The sequence below is a fragment of the Pinus tabuliformis genome, chromosome J, assembly GCF_031772625.1.
Source record: "Pinus tabuliformis cultivar Carrire ecotype Pingquan chromosome J, CPIR1, whole genome shotgun sequence".
Classification (NCBI taxonomy): Eukaryota; Viridiplantae; Streptophyta; class Pinopsida; order Pinales; family Pinaceae; genus Pinus; species Pinus tabuliformis.
In genome coordinates, this window is record NC_142295.1 from 109,470,404 (window position 1) to 109,493,978 (window position 23,575).

At 41.3% G+C, this 23,575-nt stretch overlaps 1 protein-coding gene across 1 annotated transcript in view; it reads right to left on the reverse strand.

Annotated features, from left to right (window-relative positions):
• The window catches only part of LOC149225769 (alpha-mannosidase-like), a 438,322-nt gene that overhangs the window by 293,544 nt on the left and 121,203 nt on the right, over positions 1-23,575 (reverse strand). The window contains exons 15-16 of the mRNA XM_089380011.1: positions 750-966; positions 415-536 (exon numbers count right to left, since the gene is read on the reverse strand). Of these exons, the coding sequence (XP_089236137.1) occupies positions 415-536; positions 750-966 (339 nt within the window). The remainder of the gene's footprint in view (positions 1-414; positions 537-749; positions 967-23,575) is intronic.

Below are 23,575 nucleotides of genomic sequence, written 5' to 3' on the forward strand. Positions count from 1 at the left end.
GAATTGGCATTGTAGCAGGATAGACTAGAGAAATCTATCCCTTAATTAGAATATACATTTGGAAATATCCCAAACCGGAATATTGTGCAATTTTATTTTTCATGATTTTACAGTTCCTTCCAATTACCAACATTCAGGTTTCAACTCCTATTTAATCATATTCTAATGCCAATATGGAGTTCAGTGGTATATCATCCTCATCCTCATCAAGAAGCATTTTTTTACCCAGAAATGAAAAGTAGTACTAAGTCTTCCCATATATTCATAATGTTATCCAGAAAGTCGGTTTGCCAGATTAGATACATGGTCTGTAAGATATATATAACAAGCATAATTCACAACTTAGACTCTATAAAATGAAAAAATTAGTACAAATAGAATTAGCGGCAACCTTGGAAAGAACTTGTTACATACTTTATGTTCAGGATCTCTGATCTCTATCAATGACCCTGTAGAATTGGAAAACACCATCTGGATCCTACTTGAGTCCAGAATTACTTCTCCATTTATATGTTCCGGTTTCCCTAGTGAAGTCCCTGTAATTAATTTTTACGGAAGCATCCATGGCTTTTGGTGAATGTAATGTCGTACTTTCAAATAAGTAAATAAGAAGCATCTTCATCCGAAATTGTTTCATGAGATATTTTTGACAGCTAGAGTATGCATACCCAAAAAAATGTTTGAAATAAAAAATAATTGCTTTAGAAAACTACTAGAAGTATATTTGACAATTCCTATTTATCTCTTACAAGAAGCTCCATTCTTTGCAGCTTTCAGGAAATATACTGTGTAACCAAGAGCAGGAACTGAAGCTTCAAAGAAGAGATTAAACAGGGGTCCAGCTGGAGCTGAAATGTCCTGTGTGTAGAAATTACGAACTCTTCTGGTTGCTGCATCAATTGGAACAATCTGCGCCTTCACTTTGTTTCCATCTGAGTTCAATACGTCCACCGCTGAATTTGTTACCTGCAGCCAGCAATGGAGGTTGAGTAATAGCGTTTTCATATCACTAACTAATTATCTCCTTAATTAAGATTAGCACTTCAATATTATGCACGAAACAATTCTAGGTGGACTTTTAACGGAGGAACAAACTTCTGGTATTTGGTGTGGTCTGCCTAGACTACTCAAAAGCTTAGCATGTCAGAAAACTGTAAACATCTAAAGGTAAAGTCAGCTTTACTTAAATGCTAAAGATTCTTCAAACACTCGGGACATTCATTTTCCCTCAACACAAACCCTTACTCTGAGAAATATCTAAGGAAAAAGATGGCAAGTGTAAATTTTGTTGCAGCCAAAATGACCAAATGTGTTTAATGAGATGGATTGTGCATAAATGCCGATATCATATAACCAAAACATGGGGAAGGATGGGAAGAGGTAGCTATGTTAGACTTCAATAGGCCACCGCCAGTCTAACATTTCAAGAACTGCTCCAAAAATAAAAGTCAGATATCAAAGATTCTGTCTAGTGTGCATACCAGATGTTCAACCTTCATTTGAATGTAAGCATCCAGCTGTGAGAACTTAGGAAGGTAATTTGAGTTTTGACGGTTTCTATAAATTTTCAATTTTACAAATTCTAGATTATGGCTTGAAGATAATTCTGGGTGTGGCAGCTAAAATGTATGTTCGACATGGCTTTCTCATTAGCATCATTTTATATTGAGTTTTACATAGATGTTGAGTAATACTAGTTATTTTTCCTCTCTGTGCATGTATAATAGTGCAACTTGAGTACGTTATCAGAGCCATGGTACAGCATTGGCATCCGGGAGATAAAAGCCTGACAACAAAAATCATCATGGACAACTTTAACACCAGTGGAGATAGGAAACTGCGTGCACAGGGAAGTTAAGGATAGTGAAGCAGAGGCAAATACACAAAGGAATCATTGTATTTTAAATTTTGTATTATAGAGATATGTGATAAATCTGAAAAAAAAATAATATATATATATAAAGATTTATCACATATCTTTATAATACATTTAAATATATATATATATATATATCCCCGATGGGGGTGAGAACCTTGGAGCATGTGGCAACCGAGTCCCATGAATGACAACAAATGGCTCGCTGGCGGAGGACTAGCCTCCCGGTCCCCTCATCTCAACCGGCACAATGGGAGGTGTACTGGCAGAGTTTATTGCAATCGTGCGAGACTTCGTTTCGTCTCAGAGAACGGGGGTGGTGTAAGGTTAACGGGCGGGATGGCGAGGAAGGTTGGCATTTGCATTTGTGTCTTGGTCTGGTGTTGGGATCCTGGGTGGTATCCTGCGCGTAAGCATAAGCGACGATGGAGGACCTCCAGCACCGGAGGGTGGTATTTGATATTCCTCTATGACTTTTGGTATGGTGAATTCAGTAGAGTTTTTTTCCCAAGATATCCCAAGCTTTACTGCGCCTGCATTGTGTGGACGCTGGTAAACGAGGGAAATTGTTATTTCGGTTTTCTATGGTTTTTAGCATGTTTGAGTGGCTGGGTTGAGAGAGGAGCCCGGAGGTGGTATCGCACGAGGTAAAGCTGACTGGCAGTGTCTCTGGGTGGAATTCCCCATTTTAAAGCCTGGATTGAAAATTGGAGGGACTAGTGGTTTGGTGGGCGATTCATGGTGGGCGGCAGTGATAGTAGAGTCGTCCTCATGGAATACACAGGGTCAACATCCTAGTGTGGGTTGTGTGGAGCTTCTTGGGCAACGTCGGCCTGGGGCGTGTTCTCCCCGCCTTTTCCTTCTCCTACTGCTCGAGCTCGTGTCGGGGTTCCCATCAGGTGGCAAGGCAGTGGCTAGGGTGCAGTGGGTGGCCTTCTAAGGCATTTTAAGAGCGTTGGGAGTCCTGGCTCTCGGGGGTGGTGGCCGAGGCAAAGTCCAACGAGCCAAATTTGAAATTTGTTGGTGTTGGCCCTCCTGACTCGAGCCAAATGAAATCATCCGCACGACATGGGCGCTCCTCCCTTTCGGCCATGCCAGGCTCTGTGGGCTTGGATGAATTGGCAATAGCGTCGATTGGTGCATGTCGCGGTGGCAAGATAGTCAGCCACTCCCTGCGTGCTAGCGTGGGATCATGCATTGGTCATGGTGGAGGCAAGCGAGGCTCCAGTGGTGGTAGTGTGCGGACATAGTAAACTCAGCATCGGGGTGGTGGACAGTGTGGAGGAACAGCTAATAGAGGATCTAGGCGACGTGCAGCTCCCGGCCCACAAGAACTTCAACACTGTTGTTTGGAAAATTGTCGGGAAATAATTCAAACTCTGATGGATCAGGTGGACACAGCGAAACAGGTTTGTCAGGAGGAGCATGTTGAGTTGATGGCCACGTTGGATAGGATGCACTACTTCCAGTGCCAGGTCAGGGAGTGAGTGGTGGTGGTCTGGCAAAACCACCTTGCAGAAAAAGTGGAAAAGCTGGAGACTTGGTTGGCGCACTTCGAAGGGCACGTCCAGTGCAACTTTCGTCCCCCACCTCCTCCAAGAACAACCCCGGACAACCCAACTTCCATTACATCGGATGACTAGTATGCTTTCAGGTGTTTTTTATGTATTGTCTGTCTTTTGGTGCCTCTGGCCCTCTCGTTTGTGGACGTTGTCCTTAGCCTCCTTTCTGTATTTTTGTCACTTGTTGCAAACATTGGTCAACAAACCCAGTCGGGGTGAGACCACCTGCTTTTTGCTCTGTTGGTTGTACATATTTTTCTCCATATGAATAGAATATCGACTTACAATATATATATATATATAATTCATATTTGGTTAAACATTTTTGTCAAAATCATTGAAAAATAGAGCACAAAATTGGACAGAAGAACCTGATGGAAAAGGCCTTTAAAACATATTCAAAGTATAATATTTATTTCAATCGTACAATTTTATAATAAATGAATAAAACCACTTCATAATCTAAATTTACTTTTACACAGACATCTCATAAAGAAATAAGGTAAAAGTCAAAATATGATTTAATACACACTTAGGATAAAAACCATAGCATATAATGTGGAATACACAAAGGTAGTGTAGGACTTCGCGATTGTATATGGAGTCACAGGCTAACAATCCCCCTCTCAAACATAAGTCCCAACAATCATACTTGTTACCATTCAGGCAATTCCTTTAGAGACACAATCAATTAGGTGTGATTTGATCTTGCTTATACATGTTTCTCAATCCCATCAATTGCATTCATGTGCTAGTAAATCTTCATGGATTCAGGGGTATATCATTCCTGATGCCCAATTCTCTCAAGATCAATTGTGCTGGATGGTGTTACATGATACCTCGCGCTACAATTGTTATGGGTTCACTATATGGTCTCCCTTAATTAGAAGTGACAGAGTTTTTGTCTTGCTTGTGAAGTGTACTTGGCATAATTAGATGGGTACTTTATTGCATATAATTAAGTAAACATGTTACCTTGTTACTATATCATTATGCAAAACATAATTGCCTCTGGATAAGTTTGTTTTAACCTAGGTAATTAGGTATTGTGAAAATTCTTACACTCAAGGAACCCCTACTGCAGCAAAAACTGAATTTACTTCTCCTACTTGATTTTAATATACATTTATCAAGTTATTTTCTGAATACTGAAGTAAATTACTTCTGCAACCTACACTACTTTAAATTTGATTACATGAAACAGAAAATTGAGCAAAGAACAAGATACATAGGACACAATTATTTTTGGACAAAATAGTCCCCGGAAAAACCCAATGCAGGAAAACCAGTGCAGCAGCTCTGAGGGTTTTCTATTATTAAGCAGTAATTCTAAATACAATGTTGGATGCCCTCCTAGCAATCCAGTGACAGAGAAAATATAATGGCGGAAAACTGAGTGAGTTTTACCTCACTTCACCTCACAGATTCTGGCTGATCCAGCAATAGAACTGGATAACCTCAGCTATCTCTGCGTTGGCCCTGCGTCAGCCTTACAGGCTCTCCATCAACTTTTGTGTTGTCTCTTTTGCCTCTGGAACTTTTGCATCAGCCTCTCCCGACTGTTCTGACTTTTTGTGCGAGGACAACTTTTGTTATGTGCTGGCCCTTCTGTCTCTGCGTCAGGCCTGCGTGGGCACAAATTGGCCCAGCATCAGTCCTTCTAGCTTCTGCACTGCCTCCACTAGTGGCTTTCCGCCTCTCTGTCTAGTATTCCCAAACTATCCTTGCCCCTCTGCTGTAGAATGATCACTCAGTTCGAATTCTCAACTTCCTAGCCCTAGAAATCGAACTCCAAATCAATTCGTTCTCTCTGTATGTGATTCTAAATGAACACAAAGCCTCCTTCTTATACTTTTCTCGTTAAGACTTCAACGGCCGAGATTAAGTCTCTAATCAATGACTAAGATTAAAACTTGGCTTGATCCGCTTTTTAGAACATTCTCACCCATATTTTGATTAATACCCCTTAATACTTTAATTTTCCTAAGTTTAGACTTAGAACCCCCATTAAAAATATTGATTATTTTAATAAAATACAATCCAGATGGAATTTCACCAAACGATTTCTGGGTTCTCTAGAACTCATATGCCTTATCCTCTGCACCAAGTTTCATGGATAGAGCACATTCGATGCTACCAAAAACTAACACTCCCTGTTAGCAAGGGAAGTGCTCTAGCGACAATGTCCAACTACATGTTGCTCTCTCTCTGAAGCATCTCCTTTTCCACATTGTTGCTTCCACCAACACTGTGTTGTTGCTGCTACTGTACTATTGCCCATGAAATTGCCACTGCCACTATTGCATCTATACTACTGCTCCCTCTACATCTGCTGCTAACACTGCCATTGCTAGCTCTGCACTGCGTCATTTTCCAATTGTTGTTGCTCAACAACAGAAAAGCATCCAAAATTTATGAACTAACTGTGTTCAGCATAATACCATGAATGTTGGAATCTGACTGCTACTAGTCTCTGACCCTCTGAATCTTCTGCGTTGCTGCTGACTTCTGTACTGTGCCATCTACACTACTGCCAATCTTGCTTTGCGCTGATCAGTCCCTAGTCTCAGGCTACTGCATCTGTCTCTCCAAACAATCCATTGCATCATCTGACACTAAGTCCATCTTGCTACTGTTGATTCTCAGGCTCCCATAGCAAGGAATTGATCCAAGAGGTGGACTCCTCAAGGATCCTGCTCACATGTAGTCCTCCCGACTACAACTCAATATCGCCCCATTTCCCTCCTGGAGATGCGTGGGCATACGTGGTAAACTCATCTTCGTCAATTTTGCTGGAGCAGCCTTAGGATCATGTTTCTCATCCTTATCCTTTTGCTTCAAAGGATACTGGGATGCAAAGTGGCCCATCTCGCCACATTTGAAATATTTCACCTTCGAAATGTTCTTCTTCCGCTTCTGCTTTTGCTGTCCCTTTAATGCTAGAGTTGCGTTCTCATCCTCCTCCTTGGTCTTCGTGCCACTCCCACTACTGCCATTGAGGTTGACCTTCACCAGATCCCTCCTTAATTCCTCATGTTGAAGTGTTGCCCACATCTCCTCCCATGAAGGTAGTCTTTCCCTGCCCAACTAAGTTGCACGAAACGGGGAAACGGGTACGAGTTTTCGAAACGGGAAGCGATACGAAACGCGACCTCCCCAAATTTTGGAAACGGGGAAACGCGAATATATATATATATATATATATAGAAAATATTTAAATATATATATATATGTGTGTGTGTGTGTGTGTGTGTGTGTGTGTGCAATCATAAAGCATAAATGATACATTATAATTTATTACACTTAAACATTAAGATTTAATTTACGTCACATTTACCCATGAATGATCACATAATGAAAATAAAAATATCGGAATATCCAAAAGCAACCTTTATTAGATATCCAAATCTCAAAATCAGCCTTTATTTATATTAATATATGAGGCTGCAAGTACAATAAAGACTATAAGGCTGCAAGAGAGAGATCCAAATCAAGATTTTCTGCATCCACATCCCATTCTTTAGAAGGACCACTGTTGTATTGGGAGTCTCCTCCTACATAGTCGAACACCTTAGTGCTCTTGATTAAATACACGTTTCATACCCTAGTACCCTACATGATTTTGATTATTGGGAGTTTCCCCTGCATAGAGGGCTTGGTTCTCTTGATTAAATAGAAGTTCCATACCCTAGTACATGATAAAATCCAATGGAAATATTGCAACCCCCTCAATCCTGAAATCCTGAAAAACAAATAAGTCTGCTGGATTTTGAGTGAGATCTAAAATTCTACTTTCTCCATATGAAATCCAATGAGGGCGAAACCACTCTCAAACATCCTGAGTCATTTCATGGTAGTGTTAAAAATTTAAGTAAAAGGATGAAAATGAAAAATAAAGGAGAATATCACTTTTACTTTAAGAATTTAACATTACCATGAACTGCATGTCAACACTAGGGCAAAAATTCACTTTTATAACTTTAGACACACATCTAGAAAATTAAAAAACAAATTTGAAAAAAAAAAAAAAAACACAATTCAATTGGGAAACGCGGGCTGTACGGCCTGGAAACGCGTTTCCGGCCGTACGGCCACGTTTCCGTTTCGAGAAACGTGGCCGTACGGCCGGAAACGCGTTTCCAGGCCGTACGGTACGCGGAAACGCGTTTCGTTTCGTTTCCCGGGAGGAAACGACCCCTAGGGCCACGTTTCCTGCAACTTAGCTGCCCAATATACTTTGGACGAAGACTTGCCATTCATCTAAGACTCCATTCAAGGCCGTCCTTACCATCGTGACAGACTGATGAGTAGACCCCACGGCAACAAGTTGGTCTCTGGTGTCCTGAAGACGTTGAAGATAGGAGTTAACCCCTTCTCCCTTCTGCATCAATGTCCACTGCAACTTTTGTTCTAAGTACATCTTCTGTTGTTCAGAAGAGCCTTCATACAGTGAAGACAAAGCTTCCCACATCTCTCGGGTTGTATCTTTTCCCTGCAAGTTTGAGACCACATGATCTCGAACTCCATCGAGTATGAACCTCTTCGCCTTCCCCTGCTCGACGTTGTACTTCTTCTAATCATTGTCAACGGGAACAACCACAACATTCTTGACGTAGGCTTCGAGATCGTACTCCTCCAGAAAAACTAAGATTTGGTCTTCTATATGACATAGTTGGAAGCTCCTTCCATCCTGTCCTGATCTCTGAGCCCACGTGATGCCATCTCAACCAAATTATTGAATTGACTCCTCTAGTCACTGCGCAGCACTAGTCTGCTGCCCGGCAAGTGAAAAATTTGAACTTTTAGCGAGAAAAGTTCTCTGAGGCGAAAATTCCCATCTATGTGTCTTCGCTCTTTTCCAACGGATTTCGGCCCTGGCAGAAACTGCGCCCTTCAAGCACTGGGCTGAGGCTCTACATCACTCCCTCTACCTCTGCAAGCTCATGAACAGAAAATTGTACCTCTCTGTTGGTTCTCTTAGAGAGAGATTTCCACGGATCTCTGCTTTCCCAGCAAGGACTGCGCAATCCCTCCAAGGGGATTCGAATTGCTGCCACATGCGGTTGTTGGCCTCTCTCCTCAGCGTTGGATCTGCTCTTATTGTTTCAAAATCAATGCTCTGATACCATGTGAAAATTCCTACACTCAAGGAACCCCTACTACAGCAAAAACTGAATTTACTTCTCCTACTTGATTTTAATATACATTTATCAAGTTATTTTCTAAATACTGAAGTAAATTATTTCTGCAGCCTACACTACTTTAAATTTGATTACATGAAACAGAAAATTGAGCAAAGACCAAGATACATAGGACACAATTATTTTTGGACAAAATAGTCCCCAGAAAAACCTGTCAGGCCAGGTTGGCTCAGAAATCAATGAGCGCAAAGCAACTGAGTGAGTATTATTCATTCAACTATTATTATTTATACAAATACAAAACGGATCAGTTCATCTTCTAGATGACTGTCCGACTTCACCTCATCCGTTTCGGATTAGGTGTCAACATTCCCCCCCTTAATCTGAAGGGATGTTGGTGAGTCCAAGCATCGTTCTGAATCTTTCAAGCTTTTCTCTTCCAAGCGCTTTGGTGAAGATGTCTGCAATTTGCTCGTTTGTGGAACAATGACGGAGATGGATTGTTTTGGCCTCAACATGATGTCGGATCAGATGATATTTAGTATTGATGTGCTTAGTACGATCATGGAATTTTGGATTCTTGGCCAACTTTATTGCAGATGTGTTATCAATCATGAGTGGAGTAGATTGCATTTGTTTTACTTGCAAATCTTCAAGAATTTTCCTGAGCCACACAATTTCTTTCGTTGCTTCAGCTGCTACCACGTATTCTGCTTCTGTTGTGGAATCTGCTGGTACTGATTGTTTGCGTGATCTCCAAGAGACAGCTCCTGATCCAAGACTCATAGCATATCCTGAAGTAGATACCCCAGTTTCTTTGTCTCCATCGAAGTCTGAATCAGAGTATCCAATCAAGTTGAAGTCGTCCACCTGTGTATACTTGATTCCAAGGTCTTGAGTTCCCTTCAAGTACCTTAGAACTCTTTTTGCAGCAGACCAATGTCCCTCACAAGGCTTTTGCATAAACCTGGAGAGGATTCCAACAGCAAATGAAATGTCTGGTCTGGTAGTAGTGAGGTAGATGAGACTTCCTACAAGCTGCCTATACTTTGTTGCATCCTCAAATTCTTTTCCTTCAGTAGATGTGAGCTTCAAGTTTTGTTCCATTGGAGTAGAAAGGGGATTGCATTCTGTCATGCCAAATCTGTTTAACAAATCTCCAATGTATTTCTTTTGAGAAAGAAATATGGACTTTGGATGTTGGGTTACTTCAATGCCAAGATAGTAATGAACATAGCCCAAATCAGTCATTTCAAAAAAATTTCCTAATTCTTTCTTTATGGATGCAATATAGCTTTCATTGTTCCCTGTCATTAAAAGATCATCTACATATACCACAAGATATACAACTGTTTTGCCAACTTTCTTGACAAATAAAGTTGCATCATCAAGATCAAAATGTTTGAAGTTGAGTTTCAGAAGATGCTCAGTTAGTTTTTCATACCAGGCTCGTGGTGCTTGTTTGAGGCCATACAAGGACTTCACAAGTTTGCATACTTTGTGTTCATGTCCTTTCACAGCAAATCCTTCAGGCTGGGACATAAAAACATTCTCTTTTAGATCTCCATTCAAGAATGCAGTTTTTACATCCATTTGATGGACTTTCCAACCGTTCTGAGCAGCTAGTGCAAAGAGTGTCCGGATGGTGGCCCATTTTGCTGTGGGAGCAAAAGTTTCCTCATAATCGACCCCTTCCTTCTGTGCAAAACCTTTTGCCACAAGCCTAGCTTTGTGCTTGTCAAGTGAGCCATCAGCTTTGTACTTGTTCTTGTAGACCCACTTGCAGCCAATTGGTTTGGTTCCAAATGGAGGATCAACCAGCTTCCAAGTGCCATTCTTTATGAGGGCATCATACTCCTTATGCATCGCTTCTTTCCATTCATCATGAGAAGCAGCTTCTTTGAAGGAAGTTGGTTCAAAATCTGTAGACAAGTTCAATTCACAATCATAAGTAACATCCATATCAACAGGTGAATTAGAGTTATCTACATCACCTCCATCTTGTCGGTTTGAATTTCTGGTTCCTGTTTTTCCAATTTCATCAGGATGAACACTTTCAAGTGTCTTTGTCAGCCACTTTGGGGGACCTTTCTGAGATGGTCCAGGCTGTTCTGTTGATGGAGTTGGGTCTGAATCAAGATTGAGTCTCCCAATTCTATCAATTACATCACTTAAAGCATCATCCGTTGTTGGAGTGTCATGCAGGGGAGATTGTTCTTCAGAAGAAGATTCCACATGTTGATCTAGTATAGGAATCCCCCCTTCAAGATGTGGAATCTGATTATCAAACTCTTGAAATGATTTTGGTTTTGTGAATCTATCCAAGCGATCAAGTTGCCGCTCAACAACACTGTCAGATTTGGATGATTCAAGAAAAATGACATCTCTAGATAAAACAAACTTTTTATTTACTTCATCATAAAGGCGGTATGCTTTAGATGTGTTTGAATACCCCAGGAAGATACACTTACGACTTCTAGCACCAAGTTTGTTTCTATGTACCTTTGGTATTAAAGCATAACAGGTGGAACCAAAAATCCTGAGATGTTTTACCGAAGGAACATGTCCATACCACAATTCATAAGGAGTCTTGTTTCTTATAGCACTAGATGGACATCTATTCTTTATATATGCAGCACATAGAACAGCATCAGCCCAAAACATTGTCTTTACATTTTTGAAGAAAAGCATGGATCGTACCATATTCAAAATTGTTCTGTTCATTCTTTCAGCTACACCATTCTGTTGAGGATTATAAGGCACAGTTGTTTGATGTTTAATCCCATGTTGGCGAAGATAGTGTTCAAATTCATTTGATGTATATTCTTTTCCATTATCAGTGCGAATAGACCCAATATGAGATTGTGCATCATTTTCAATCCATTTATGAAAATTCTTGAATGTTTGAAAAGCATCAGATTTGTTCTTCAAAAAATAAACCCAACACATTCTGGTGTAATCATCAATAAATGTCATGATATACTTATTTCCATTTGCAGAAGGAACAGGCATTGGACCACATAAATCTGAATGAATAAGTTCAAGCTTCCTATGTGCTCTTGAATGTGAATCATGAAAAGACTGTTTGCTATGCTTTCCTAGAATGCAAGCATCACATTGTTTATGTTTTCTAGGAATTGTAGGCAAACCAGCAACACCATTTTTCTTCAACAAGCGGAGACTATCATAGTTTAGATGTCCAAATCTAGCATGCCATAATAAACTTGATGGAAGTGTACCTTCATCATGATGAGAAATATATGAAAAATGTTGTGCATGAGCAGAGGTTCCTTGCAGTTTAAGAAGTCTTTCTTCTTCTATACCCCTCATGACAAGTGAGTGGTCAGATGCCTTTCTTACCTCAAGCTTGCCATCAAACATGTGAATGGAGTGACCTTGCTGGCGGATGTGGACCAGGGACAGCAAGTTTCTCTTCAGCTGTGGGAGATATAGAACATGATCCAGAAGAAAGTCTGGAAGACCAGGCAGTTTAAGCCTGATTGTGCCAAGCCCTGATGGCTTGATTTTTGACTGATCTGCAAAGTATACAGCTCCATCAACATTATCAGTGAAATCTTCAAAAAAATCTTTCCTATGAGTCATATGACAGGTTGCTCCTGAATCAAGCAACCAGTCATTTTTCGAAGAAGTAAGTGAAGCATTAAACAGATCTTCATTTACTCCAATGTTACATTGTGCCTCAATATAGTGAGCGGATTCAAGTGCTTTACCTTTGTCTGAGTCATCAGTTTTACCTTTCTGCTGATTTCTTCTCTGCTCAATCTTTTCCCATGGTAGCTTGCATGTAGAAGCATCATGAGATCCTTTTTGTTTGCAGCGAATGCAATGTAAGTCTGCATTTTCTTCTTGAGGGTGTCTGCCCCCCCTGCCTCTGAAGTATCTTCTTCTTTCTCTTGAATGCATACTGTAACAAAATATCTCTGCCAAAAACTTCTGTAAACAAAATCCTTCTGAAAAAAAAATCTTTGCCAACAACTTCTGTAAAAATATCCTTATATGATAGCCTTATGCATTCTCCATATATATATCACCGCTCATATATATATCACTGTTCAACAAAACAAGGGTGCTCAATACACTGTTCATTGCTCAAAGACTGCTCACATATATGACTGTATTACTGTTTAACAAAAAATTAAGGGCGCTCACTGCTTTTCCATATATCAATATTTCAAAAAAATAGCGCTTCACATATATGACTGGTTACATATATCACTGCTGAACACAAAGAGGGCGCATATATATATGTCACTGCTCACAAACATATCAATGTATATCACTGTTTCTTAAAAAAGGCGCTCATATACATATCATTTCTCCCATACAAATCAATGTATATCACTGTAAAAAAGGCGCTCATATATTTCTCACATATATATATCACGACCTTTAAAAAAAATTGGCTCATGTACTTTCAATTTACCAACGCATAACCATGCACCATTCAAAACTGCGCGCACTGAATGAACCGATTCCGAGAGCAGAAATATGATACCAAAAAAAAAAAAACGCAGTCAATACACACAGTCTTCAATTGGAATACATCAACGCAGTGATGAATACACACAGTCAGGTTTCAATACACACAGTCTTCTATTGAAATACATCAACGCAGTGATGGCGATGATCTGATTTTATTCGCTGACGGTGTAGGTTTCACAAGGCGGTATGCTTGCCAGGTTAGCTATCAATTAGAACAGCGATATATATCAATTTCCATCAGCATATATCATGCTGTCTCTAGAATACCCACATCATAGAACAGTCTTAAAAAACGCAGCTAGAACAGTCTCTTTAAAAAAACGCAGCTCCACGGTGACAAGAAAATGGCTTTCACTGGTCTTTGTTATCAAAAAATTGGTGTAGCAGTGCCAGCAAATAATTTCCCAGCAAATAATTACCCAGCAAAGGCACGGACCCTCAGAGCTCTAAACTACCGGAGTTATAAAACCATGCTCACGGCATTCACCATATTTCATGAAGATATTCAACCAATCATACCAGAAAACGCAGTCCACAGCACAAAAAAAAACGATACCTCTGTTTGCATAGGTAACGGAGCTTCAACCCAGCGTTCCGGAGAAAGAACGCATCAACTCAGGGCGCAGTACCCATGTCAGGAATCCCTCAGCAGAGGGCGCAGTCTCAGCAGTCTCAGTTTCTTCAAAAACCATAAACGCAGGTCTTCTCTTGCTGGAACGGTTCTCAACGCAGTGAATGCAGCGATGTCAGAAGGGAGCAGATGTCAGGTCATTAAGAGAGCGTATGCAGCGCTGGTGCCCCAGGGAGCAGAGGCAGCACGCTATTTCTGGAACCTGGGACCTGTGCTCTGATACCATGTCAGGCCAGGTTGGCTCAGAAATCAATGAGCGCAAAGCAACTGAGTGAGTATTATTCATTCAACTATTATTATTTATACAAATACAAAACGGATCAGTTCATCTTCTAGATGACTGTCCGACTTCACCTCATCCGTTTCGGATTAGGTGTCAACAAAACCCAATGCAGAAAACCGGTGCAGCATCTCTGAGGGTTTTCTATTATTAAGCAGTAATTCTGAATACAATGCTGGATGCCCTCCCGACAATCCAGTGACAGAAAATATAATGACGGAAAACTGTTGAAATTTCTAAGTATTACCCATTAGAAATTTTATCTATATTCTCTGATTTATTTCGCCTACTTGTTTAATTACTAACAAGTTATTTAACCATATAAACACTGAAATAAACAGAATACAGTCTCAACCATCTACAGATCAACAGCTGAAAGAAATAGACAAACACACAAGTGCCATCGTTATTTTTGGACAATCATCCCCGGAAAACCCCAATGCGAAAAAACCGGTGCAGCAGTTCTTAGCATTTTATTATTAAGCAGCTCTTCTAAGTACATTGGTGCCAAACTGGCTCACCCGACAAAGATAACCAAATCTCACAGTAATACCTCTCTTCGGAAGCAGATATTTGGAAAGTTTGCCCCACGAAACCCTCTCCAGCACAATCTGAAGTACTACGTCAGCCCTCCTAGCCTCTGCGTCAACCTAAAACCCTCTGTGTCAGCCCTATGAGGCTCTGCGCAGCCTCTCTGGCCCTCCGCATCACTCCTTTAGCCTCTGCGTGGATGACGCAGGCCCTTTTGGCCTCTACGCAATCCCTGCTAGCCTCTGCGTGGCTCCCTCTAGCTCTGCATCTGCCTCTCTTCTTCTGCGCTAGTTTTCTGGCACTATCTTTGCCTGTCTGCCTCGTACTCACTGCCCCTCGCTACAACTCTGATCACTGATTCAATTTCTCTTAGCAAACCCCTCTCAAGAAAATCGAATGACTGATCACTCTAGTGTCTCTCCAACTCACCCTCAAGCCTCCTCTTATACTTTTTCTATTGAGTCTTCAACGGCCAAGATTACATCTCTAATCAACGGCTAAGATTAGATTTGGCTTGATCCATGTCCTTTAGAACCTTCTAACTCAGTTTTATATTAATACCCATTAATATTTTTATTTTCCTAAGTTTAGACTTAGGAACCCATTAAAAATATTAATTATTTTAATATCTCTTTCACCAGGAAGAATTTCCCCAAACCATTTCTGGGTCTTGGAAATCTCACGTTCTTTAGCCTCTCCACCAATTTTCATGGCTAGAGCACATCCGATGCTATTCCAAATCAACACTCCATCTTAGCGAGGACTGTGCTCTAGTAATACTCCTCATTGAGCATCACCCTGATTATACGTCACCAGTACATGTGTTGATGTTAGGCCTTCCCGCCCAACATCCTTTGCACTGCTGCATCCTGTACTACTGCCCATGGCTCTGCCACTGCCACTGCTATCTGTACAGCAGCTCCCTCTACATCCGTGCTGCTGCTGGTCCTTTCTTCCAATACTACATTTGCACTATAGTTCTCTCTCATCATGCTGCATCATTCGACTGCTACTGCAACTCAGTTACTGAGAAGCAAGTAACTGATCCACCAGACTACTGACATCCCTATCAAGCTAGAAACCCTCCTGATGTTGAAGCTCTCTCTGCCGCTATACTGTGCTCCCTCTGCTACCTCTGCACTGCTGCAACAACTTCTTGCCTCTCGCACCGCTACAAACCTCTTTATGCCATCCTGCACTGCTGCAACCTCCTATGTGCCTCTCGCCCTGTTGCAATCCTTTCTGCGTTGCTTAGGACTACTTCACTTCTAGCACTCTCTGCGGCTTCATCCGCATCTGCTTCTACCGACATCCACCATCCTGCTACTCTCACTTCGGGGCTCTCGTAGCCAGGTTTTGATCCAAGAGTTTGGGTACCTCAAGGATCCTTTCCCTCATCACCTGTAGTCCTGACTGCAACTCGATGTCTCCTCACCTCTTCTCTAGAGGTACATGAGCGCTTATGGCACAATCATCATCATCCTCTACCTCCTTCTCTGCATTCGCTGGTGCTGCCTTGGAGTCAGACGCCTCTCCCTTATTCTTCTTCCTAGGACACTGGGTTGCATAATGGCCCAACTCCCCACAGTTGAAGCACTTTATCTTGGAGAGGTCCTTTTTCTTCCTCTTCCTCTGCTACCCCGCAAATGCCAGAGTTGCATCCTCTTCCTCCTCTTTCTTGACCCAGGCTCCTTTGTCGCTGCTTCCCGCCTTGGTCAATCGTCTGATCTCTTCTTGGCAAAGAGTTGCCCACAGTTCTCCCCATCCTGGAAGAATCGCTCTACCCAAAATACTTTGTACAAATATCTCCCCCTTCTCGGAGACTGCGTTTAGGGTGGTCCTCACCATTAATTTCTTGTCCGACATGGCCCCTATGGAAGCTAGTTGGTCCCGGATCTCCTGCAACCTGCTGAGGAAGTGATCTACCTACTCCCCCTTCTCCATCTGATACAACCACAACTGATTCTCCAGTAGCATCTTCCTCTGCACGGAAGTGCCTTGATACAACTTCGTCAAGGTGTCCCACATTTCCTTTGTCGTGTCCTTCTCGGCAATATGCTGGACCACATGATCCTTGACCCCATCAAGGATTATGCATTTCACCTTGGTCATTGCATCCTCATACTTTTCATTATCAGCTGGGTCAACTGGGATCGCCACGGTTCTCAAGGCAAAGGCTTGGATGCGATGTCTATCTAGAACGAACAGGATCCTGGCCTTCCAGATCACAAAGTTGGACGCCCCATCCAACCTATCCTGATCCTTCAGTCCATTCATGGCCATCTCTCTACTCTTCCTTTCGACTCCTCTAAGTCTCTACTTCCCTCCTGGAAGTTCTCTCTTCAACTCCCTCTGAGTCTCTACTTCCCTCCTGGAATTTCTCCTCTAGACTCCCTCTAAGTCTCAATTTCCCACCTAGAAACCCTTTTGCCGACCATCAAATCGCACCTCTCCGATCTCCAATGCACCGGCAACACTGATCTGGATTCCTTGGCTAGAAATCCACCTAGGTAGTTGTTGTAACATGATTATTTTTTATTAAACTACATGATCATACAATTTTAAATTTTATGTGTTTAGATTAGGGAATAAATTAAATCATCAGTCAAATTTCATCGAAATTAGCTGATAGAATAGGTTTTAGTAGTTTAAAAATAATAAATGGGTCTCCAAGAGTAAACGCACCCTCAAAAATGTAAATTTAAGTTTTATTAGCAGGTTGATTTAGTTAATCATGCATTTAAACATGATTAAATGATGAAATAAAGTCTAAATCAGATTTTTTTACCTATGATCGAGGATTGACAAGACATCTTGTCGCTATCACAAAAGTTCAGGCACTTTTGCACGATTAAGATCTTCCCCGCCCAGATCAATGGTGGGGAGGACATTTCGCACCCCCCTCCGCCAAAAGACGTTAACGCAAGGGGGGGTGGGGGGTCCGAAACGCAATTTCATGGCCGTTGGGCTCCCCTAATGTGGCCGCCTCCCATGATTTCGCACCCTCTCCGTTCAAAACAACTTACAACTGCCCCCCCTCCAAACGCATGGGGGGGTAGGTCCGAAACGCAGTTTCATGGCCGTCGGGCACCCCTAATATGGCAGTGTCCCATGATTTCGCACCCTCTCCGTTCAAAACTACTTACAGCCCCCCCCCCAAAAATCCGCTTATTTCCCCAACATTCACACATCACTTCCCGCCAACGTCTATTTACCCTCAGTCACATCTTCCCTGCCACATCCCTTCTCCTCCTCCACTCCTATTCTGTCTCCAAATTATTCCCCATTTCCTTACCATCAACCATGTGCCTCCATGTCACCTCCTACCTCCACCTCATATGCTTGTCTCATGGTCAGTTAAAACTATGTTTTCTCCATATACAACACAGTAATTTCAAACATTTTTTATAAACAAATGAGAACGAATTTTCAAAACTGAAAGAGGTTTTTGTTTCTAACATTATCATGTACAAAAAACTCTCTCATTTTTCTAACATCTATTATGAATTGGGAGATGCTAATGATTCTTTAAAGGCATATTTTCCAGAAATTTCCTGTTTCAGTCATTGTTTTGCAGAGAATATTGTAGATAATCATAAATGAATTGCGGTAAACTGGAGGAGGTTTTTGTTCCTCAGATTCTAATCTACAAAAACCTCTCTCAATTTTGTAACAGAGGTTACGGTTTGGGAGATTCAGATGAATCTTTGCAGGCATGTTTTCCTGAATTTTCATGTTTCTAGTCAGTGTTTTCAAATACGGTTTCAGAGCAAGTGGAGATGAATTTTCTAAATTTGAAAGAGGTTTTTGTTGCCAACATCATCATTTACAAAAACCTCTCTGAGTTTTCTAACCGATATTATGGTTTGGGAGAAACAAAGGTATTGCGGGACCCTATTTTTCATAATTTTGGAAGGAAAAAGCTCAAAGACGGTTAGTGACTTGAAGGCCACCTCATCAAATATGAGTTGCAATCAAATTCGAATTGCTCTTCTTTATCAACAAAAATCCTCAAGGATAGTACCAAAACTCTTCAAATAGTTTTAGTTACCTTTATTTGTGTTCTATTTTTGTAATACAATTTTCAGATATTTGTAATAGCTCTTGATATTTTTATCAAGATATTTTGTGAGGAAATTGTATAAATACTTCATCAATTGAAGTAATATGTGTGGGCTTTTGATGCCAAGGCTCTTCACTTTGTAATAGCTTCTATTATAGGATTTCTAATGAAAGCCTTCCGGCTCCAGTTTGACAGAATTTTGTGTTTTCTAGTATGTCTTTCTAGTGTTTCATTTCTTATTTCTACACATGTTCAAAGGATTTATATGAAGGTCTAGGTAAGTCTAGATTAAGTCTTAATCTCTCTGAAATCCCTTGTAAAATGATAGTAATTAAAAGATATTAGCTTATTGGACTATCTGTCTGAAATATCTCCTCTTAGAATTGGTTTCAATTTGGCCTTCTTGCCTTTGAATATATTTTGTTGGGCTGTAGAAATATTCTACACGCATCCAAATTTCCCTAGTTGTTAAGAAGTCTGTCTGACTGCTTAATTATTAGGAATCTCCTTACATTCTTCTATCATAATCCTTGAAAAGCTAAGTCATTCTGTCAGGCTGGAAGCTGACACATTCTGAAGTGACTTTGTGAGAGAGGCCTTAAATCATGCATAGGGATTGTCATTGATCGCCAACCACCCCCAATTAAAACCATAAATCTAGCCATTGTGCTTCAAAGGATGTTGTTCAGTGACAGGTGAACAGCATTAAACAAAGCCTCGTAACCATTGAGGGAGCCCCCTCTGGTTCAAGGGCCAACTTGAACATAAAGGCTAGTTGAGTTGGTTTGCTGGTGTAGTTTTTGCAGCCAAGGAATGCCTACGGGAAACAGGTACAACAATAGCGACTCCCTCTACCTTGGTTTTGCCCCGTTAGGTATTGTTCTGTCTAGGCAACAACCCCACTAGCTTGAGAAACGGGGTAACTCAGGTCCCACAATTGCTCCCTCTTTACATTACAGCACTCAAGGATGATGGAATTCGATACTTGATAAAATGTTTGTGGCATCCTCCATGAAGTAAACCCCTACCAGATCACAAACTACTTGCACCTACTCATTGGTGGGTCAGTCTAGCAACTATTCCTCCCCTTAGAGTTGGAAGCACCTAATAGGTTCTTTTGATAATCCTCCTATATTTAAGCATGGTAACTTGTTTACAATCATCAGCTAGGAAGACATTTGAAGATTACACTTGTGTGAAGTACTTTGGTCCCTTTTGCATTAAATATGGATTGTTCTAATACTCTTATGGTTATTTTATCTATGATGATGATCTCACTTGATTTTGAGGGTATGTTTATGATGCTTACTCCCAGGTATAACTTCCATCCCTTAAGGGATTATATAAGACTTCTCCAACCTTTCAAAGAAGACATCTAGCCCATTTGATGACTAGTGTAGGCACTAGAGCTAAGACGTTGATGACCTTTTGAGGAGCACTGATCTTAGGATGTATCCAACACCGATGATGACCTTATCCTCTACCACCAAATTCTGAAATTTTGTGTGTTTTGACTAGGACGTTACCTAGAGAGATGATGTATGGCAGAGGAAGCAAGATGCCCATAGGCTAGCATCATACCTTCTTGATGGGCGTTGTTCAGTTGCTCTATTAATTTGATAAGGATGATGACTTGAGAACCCTTTAGACAGGATGGTACATTTCACTAGAGGATAATGTCATGCCCAAGCCTTGTGACATCCCATTCATATGGCTTGGAGTGATGACATGGGCTTGATTGATGATGCAATGATGATGAGGAGGGTTTTGCTTGATGATTGAACAACTTGATTGATGAGCAAATAGCTTTTTTGAGTGAGGAGAACTCTTTGACTCATCCATGACACGTTTTGATGGAGAGATTTAATTTGGAAGCTGATGTCACCCTTGGAGGCATTTTTACTCACGTGTGTGTCAACAATGTTGGGTGTGTGTTATATTCTTTCCACAACTAGTCGCATGCGTGGGGGGGTCACAGGGGGGTGATAGCCCCCCTTGTTCATTGCGTCGGGCACAGCAACAAGGTCACAGGAAATTTTTTTGCCGGACCTACCTATGGTTTTGTGCATGGATTTTGCACATGGTTTTGGGCATGATGGTTTTTGCCCATGGTATTTTGTAGATCCGTTCAAGGGAACTACAATTTTATTCTAATCCAAGGTTAATGGATTGGGGTTTATGAATGCCTCGACATGTATATATATGTATTCTAACATTGAAAGGAATATAATGAAAAATCAATATAGCAGTCCTGGTTTTGGGATCTAGGGGAAAATCTCTGTGCATATTTGTTTTATGTTCTCGCCATTGTTTATCTTTCTGTTTTAAGAATTTGTTTGCAGGTAATTTTTGTACAAGGTTAAAAACCTACAAGAAAAAGGATTATTGTTATGTTTTATCGTTGAGATAGCTATATTTTAATTTGGATTGTGACCTACCTAACTTATAATCACATATGTTTTAAAAACAACATATTCAAAATCATTAAAAATGGGGAAACAACACATACGTTTCCATGGAAATAAATTCCCCTAACCTTCCTACATATCAAGCATTGAAAGTGAGAATGTTGGTACCTTCCAAGAACCCCACATATTTTCTCTCTTCACTATTCTTCAAACTAGAATGTAGCATTAACCGTTGGCCACAACAACCATCTAGTAGCCTTGCGAGACTAGGTGGGAATGGATCCCGTCACCTTCTCAAGCATTACACCTTAGCAGAAATGGTCGAACCAGCTTAGCTATACATTGGGGATAATGGCATATGTATATATCATCTCATAAATATCCAACCCAAATATAGCAGCTCTAGATTTCTGGTAGCATTGGATGTGCTCTAGCCTCAAAATTTTGTAGGGAGGCTAGCACGCATGCATTCCACAATACCCAGAATTCGTTTTGAGAAATTCCACCCGGAGGAGGTTTAATTAAATTTATTATTTTTTTTAATGGATGCCTAAGTCTAAACCTAGGAAATTAAAATAGTTAAAATATATTAATTAAATTGGGTGTGAATCTTCTAGAAGAAGACGATGATCAATCCAAGATGATCTAAGCCAACGATTAGAATCTAATCTGGGTCGTTGATTGATCAACGAGAAGATTATAAGAAGAGGGTTGATGGGCATTTGGAAAGAGACATCGAGTGAGATCAAGAGATCAATTTCTCAAGAGAGCAGTGCAGCGATTGCAGGAGAAGTCATCGACGAGATTTCTTGTAGTGAGGGGCAGGGACAGTTTTTCGATTGGAGAGTTTCCTAATCTGGGGCTACATTTTAGAGGAGGCAGAGAGAGATCCAGAAGAGGCAACACAAAGCCACGTTGGGCAGCGTAACTCTATGCTAAGGCAACGCAGAGGCCTTGAGGAGATTCGCAAATTTGCTGAGGAGAAGATCAGATCCAGTGCCAAGAATCGAGGTGTGAGACCAGAGGGCCACAAGATAAAGCATCCAGCCAGCAGATCGACTAGCCAGAGGGAGTGACACAGTCCCTATCAGTTGTGACGCAAAGAGACGCAGTGACTGTGCAAAGGCAGCTTAGGCTAGCCATTTAGTGGCTAGATCAGTGTCGGATCTCTAGTGACAGTGTGAGGTATCTCTCACTAATTCTCTGCCAGTCAGATTCTTTGTATCGGATAGCTAGTAAGGCATACAAAGATTGTATTTAGAAACTACTGCACAATAATTAAAACCCTCGACTGTTGCACCAGTTTTCCCAAGTTGGGTTTTTCCGGGGACATTGTCCAAAAACAATGGTGTTAATTGTGCGTGTGTTATTTCCTTCTTGCTCAGTACCTGCTTCCACAATATTTTATGTTGTGAAGGCTGCAATAGATTTTATTTTGATGTTAGCTGTGTAACACTATAAATAACTTCATTCAGAAATTAACAAGTAAGAAATCTAATCAGTTGCTTCAGCAGGGAATTGGGTCAACGATTTTTCACATGGTATCAGAGCACAGGTGAAGCAGGAGCGCTGAGCTGGAAGATCCCAATGTTGAGCTGAAGAGGGAGATCGAAGAGCTGCATAGGCAACAGATCGAATCCCTAGAAGGATTGCGCAGTCCAGTGCCAGGAGGGCAAGATTCTCAAGGAAAAATCTCTCTCTGAGTGAGTCAACAAAGAGAAAGATTTTCCAGATCGAGATTTGTCAGCGGCAAAGGGAGCAGTGCAGTAGCAGCTTCAGCAAAGAGCAACCTTCAGGTGAGACGCAGTTTTTTCTGCAGCAATTGCTGGGGCAAAAAAGCGTCAGAAAAGAAGAAGGCACATTGAGGGAATTTCTTCCTCAGAGGACTTCCAGCCAAGAAGTTTGAATTTTCCAAGCAGATAAGCAGTAGTTGTGTGTAGGATTTTTCACTCCATAAGGGAGTGTGAATAGCTGGGCAGCAGCTACGCAGAGGAGAAGAGGGAGCGGTTCGACTTTTTCAGGAGAGATGGCAGCAGCAGGATTAAGAGATCAAGATTGGTTGGACAGAGCCTCCAACTATGTGATCTGGAAGGCTAGGATCGTCTGCCTTTTAGACAAACATGATCTCAAGATGTATGTCAATAGTGTGGTAGGTGCGCCCGCAGATGCATATCCACTCAAGAAGTACAAGGTTGATATGGCGAAGACTAAGAGGATCATTCTCGATGGAGTTCAAGATCATGCAGTATCCCATATAGCCAGCAATGACACTGCCCGGCAAGATGTGGGAAGCCTTAGCCATGCTATACGAAGGATCTTCCGAGTAGCGGAAGATGTACTTGGAGGAGAAGTTGAGATGCACAAGGATGCAGAAAGGGGAGCGAATAGACCCCTTCCTTAAGAGGCTTCAGGAAGTCTGGGATCAACTGGCTTCAGTAGGGTCAGGGCCCCAACCTACAAAGTTTGTTCGATTAGCATTGAATAGCGTTTCTGAAGATTGGCAAGTGTTTGTCCAGAGCATCTTGGGCAGAGAACACCTGCCAGATTGGGAACATGTATGGGTTGATCTGCAGCAGGAGG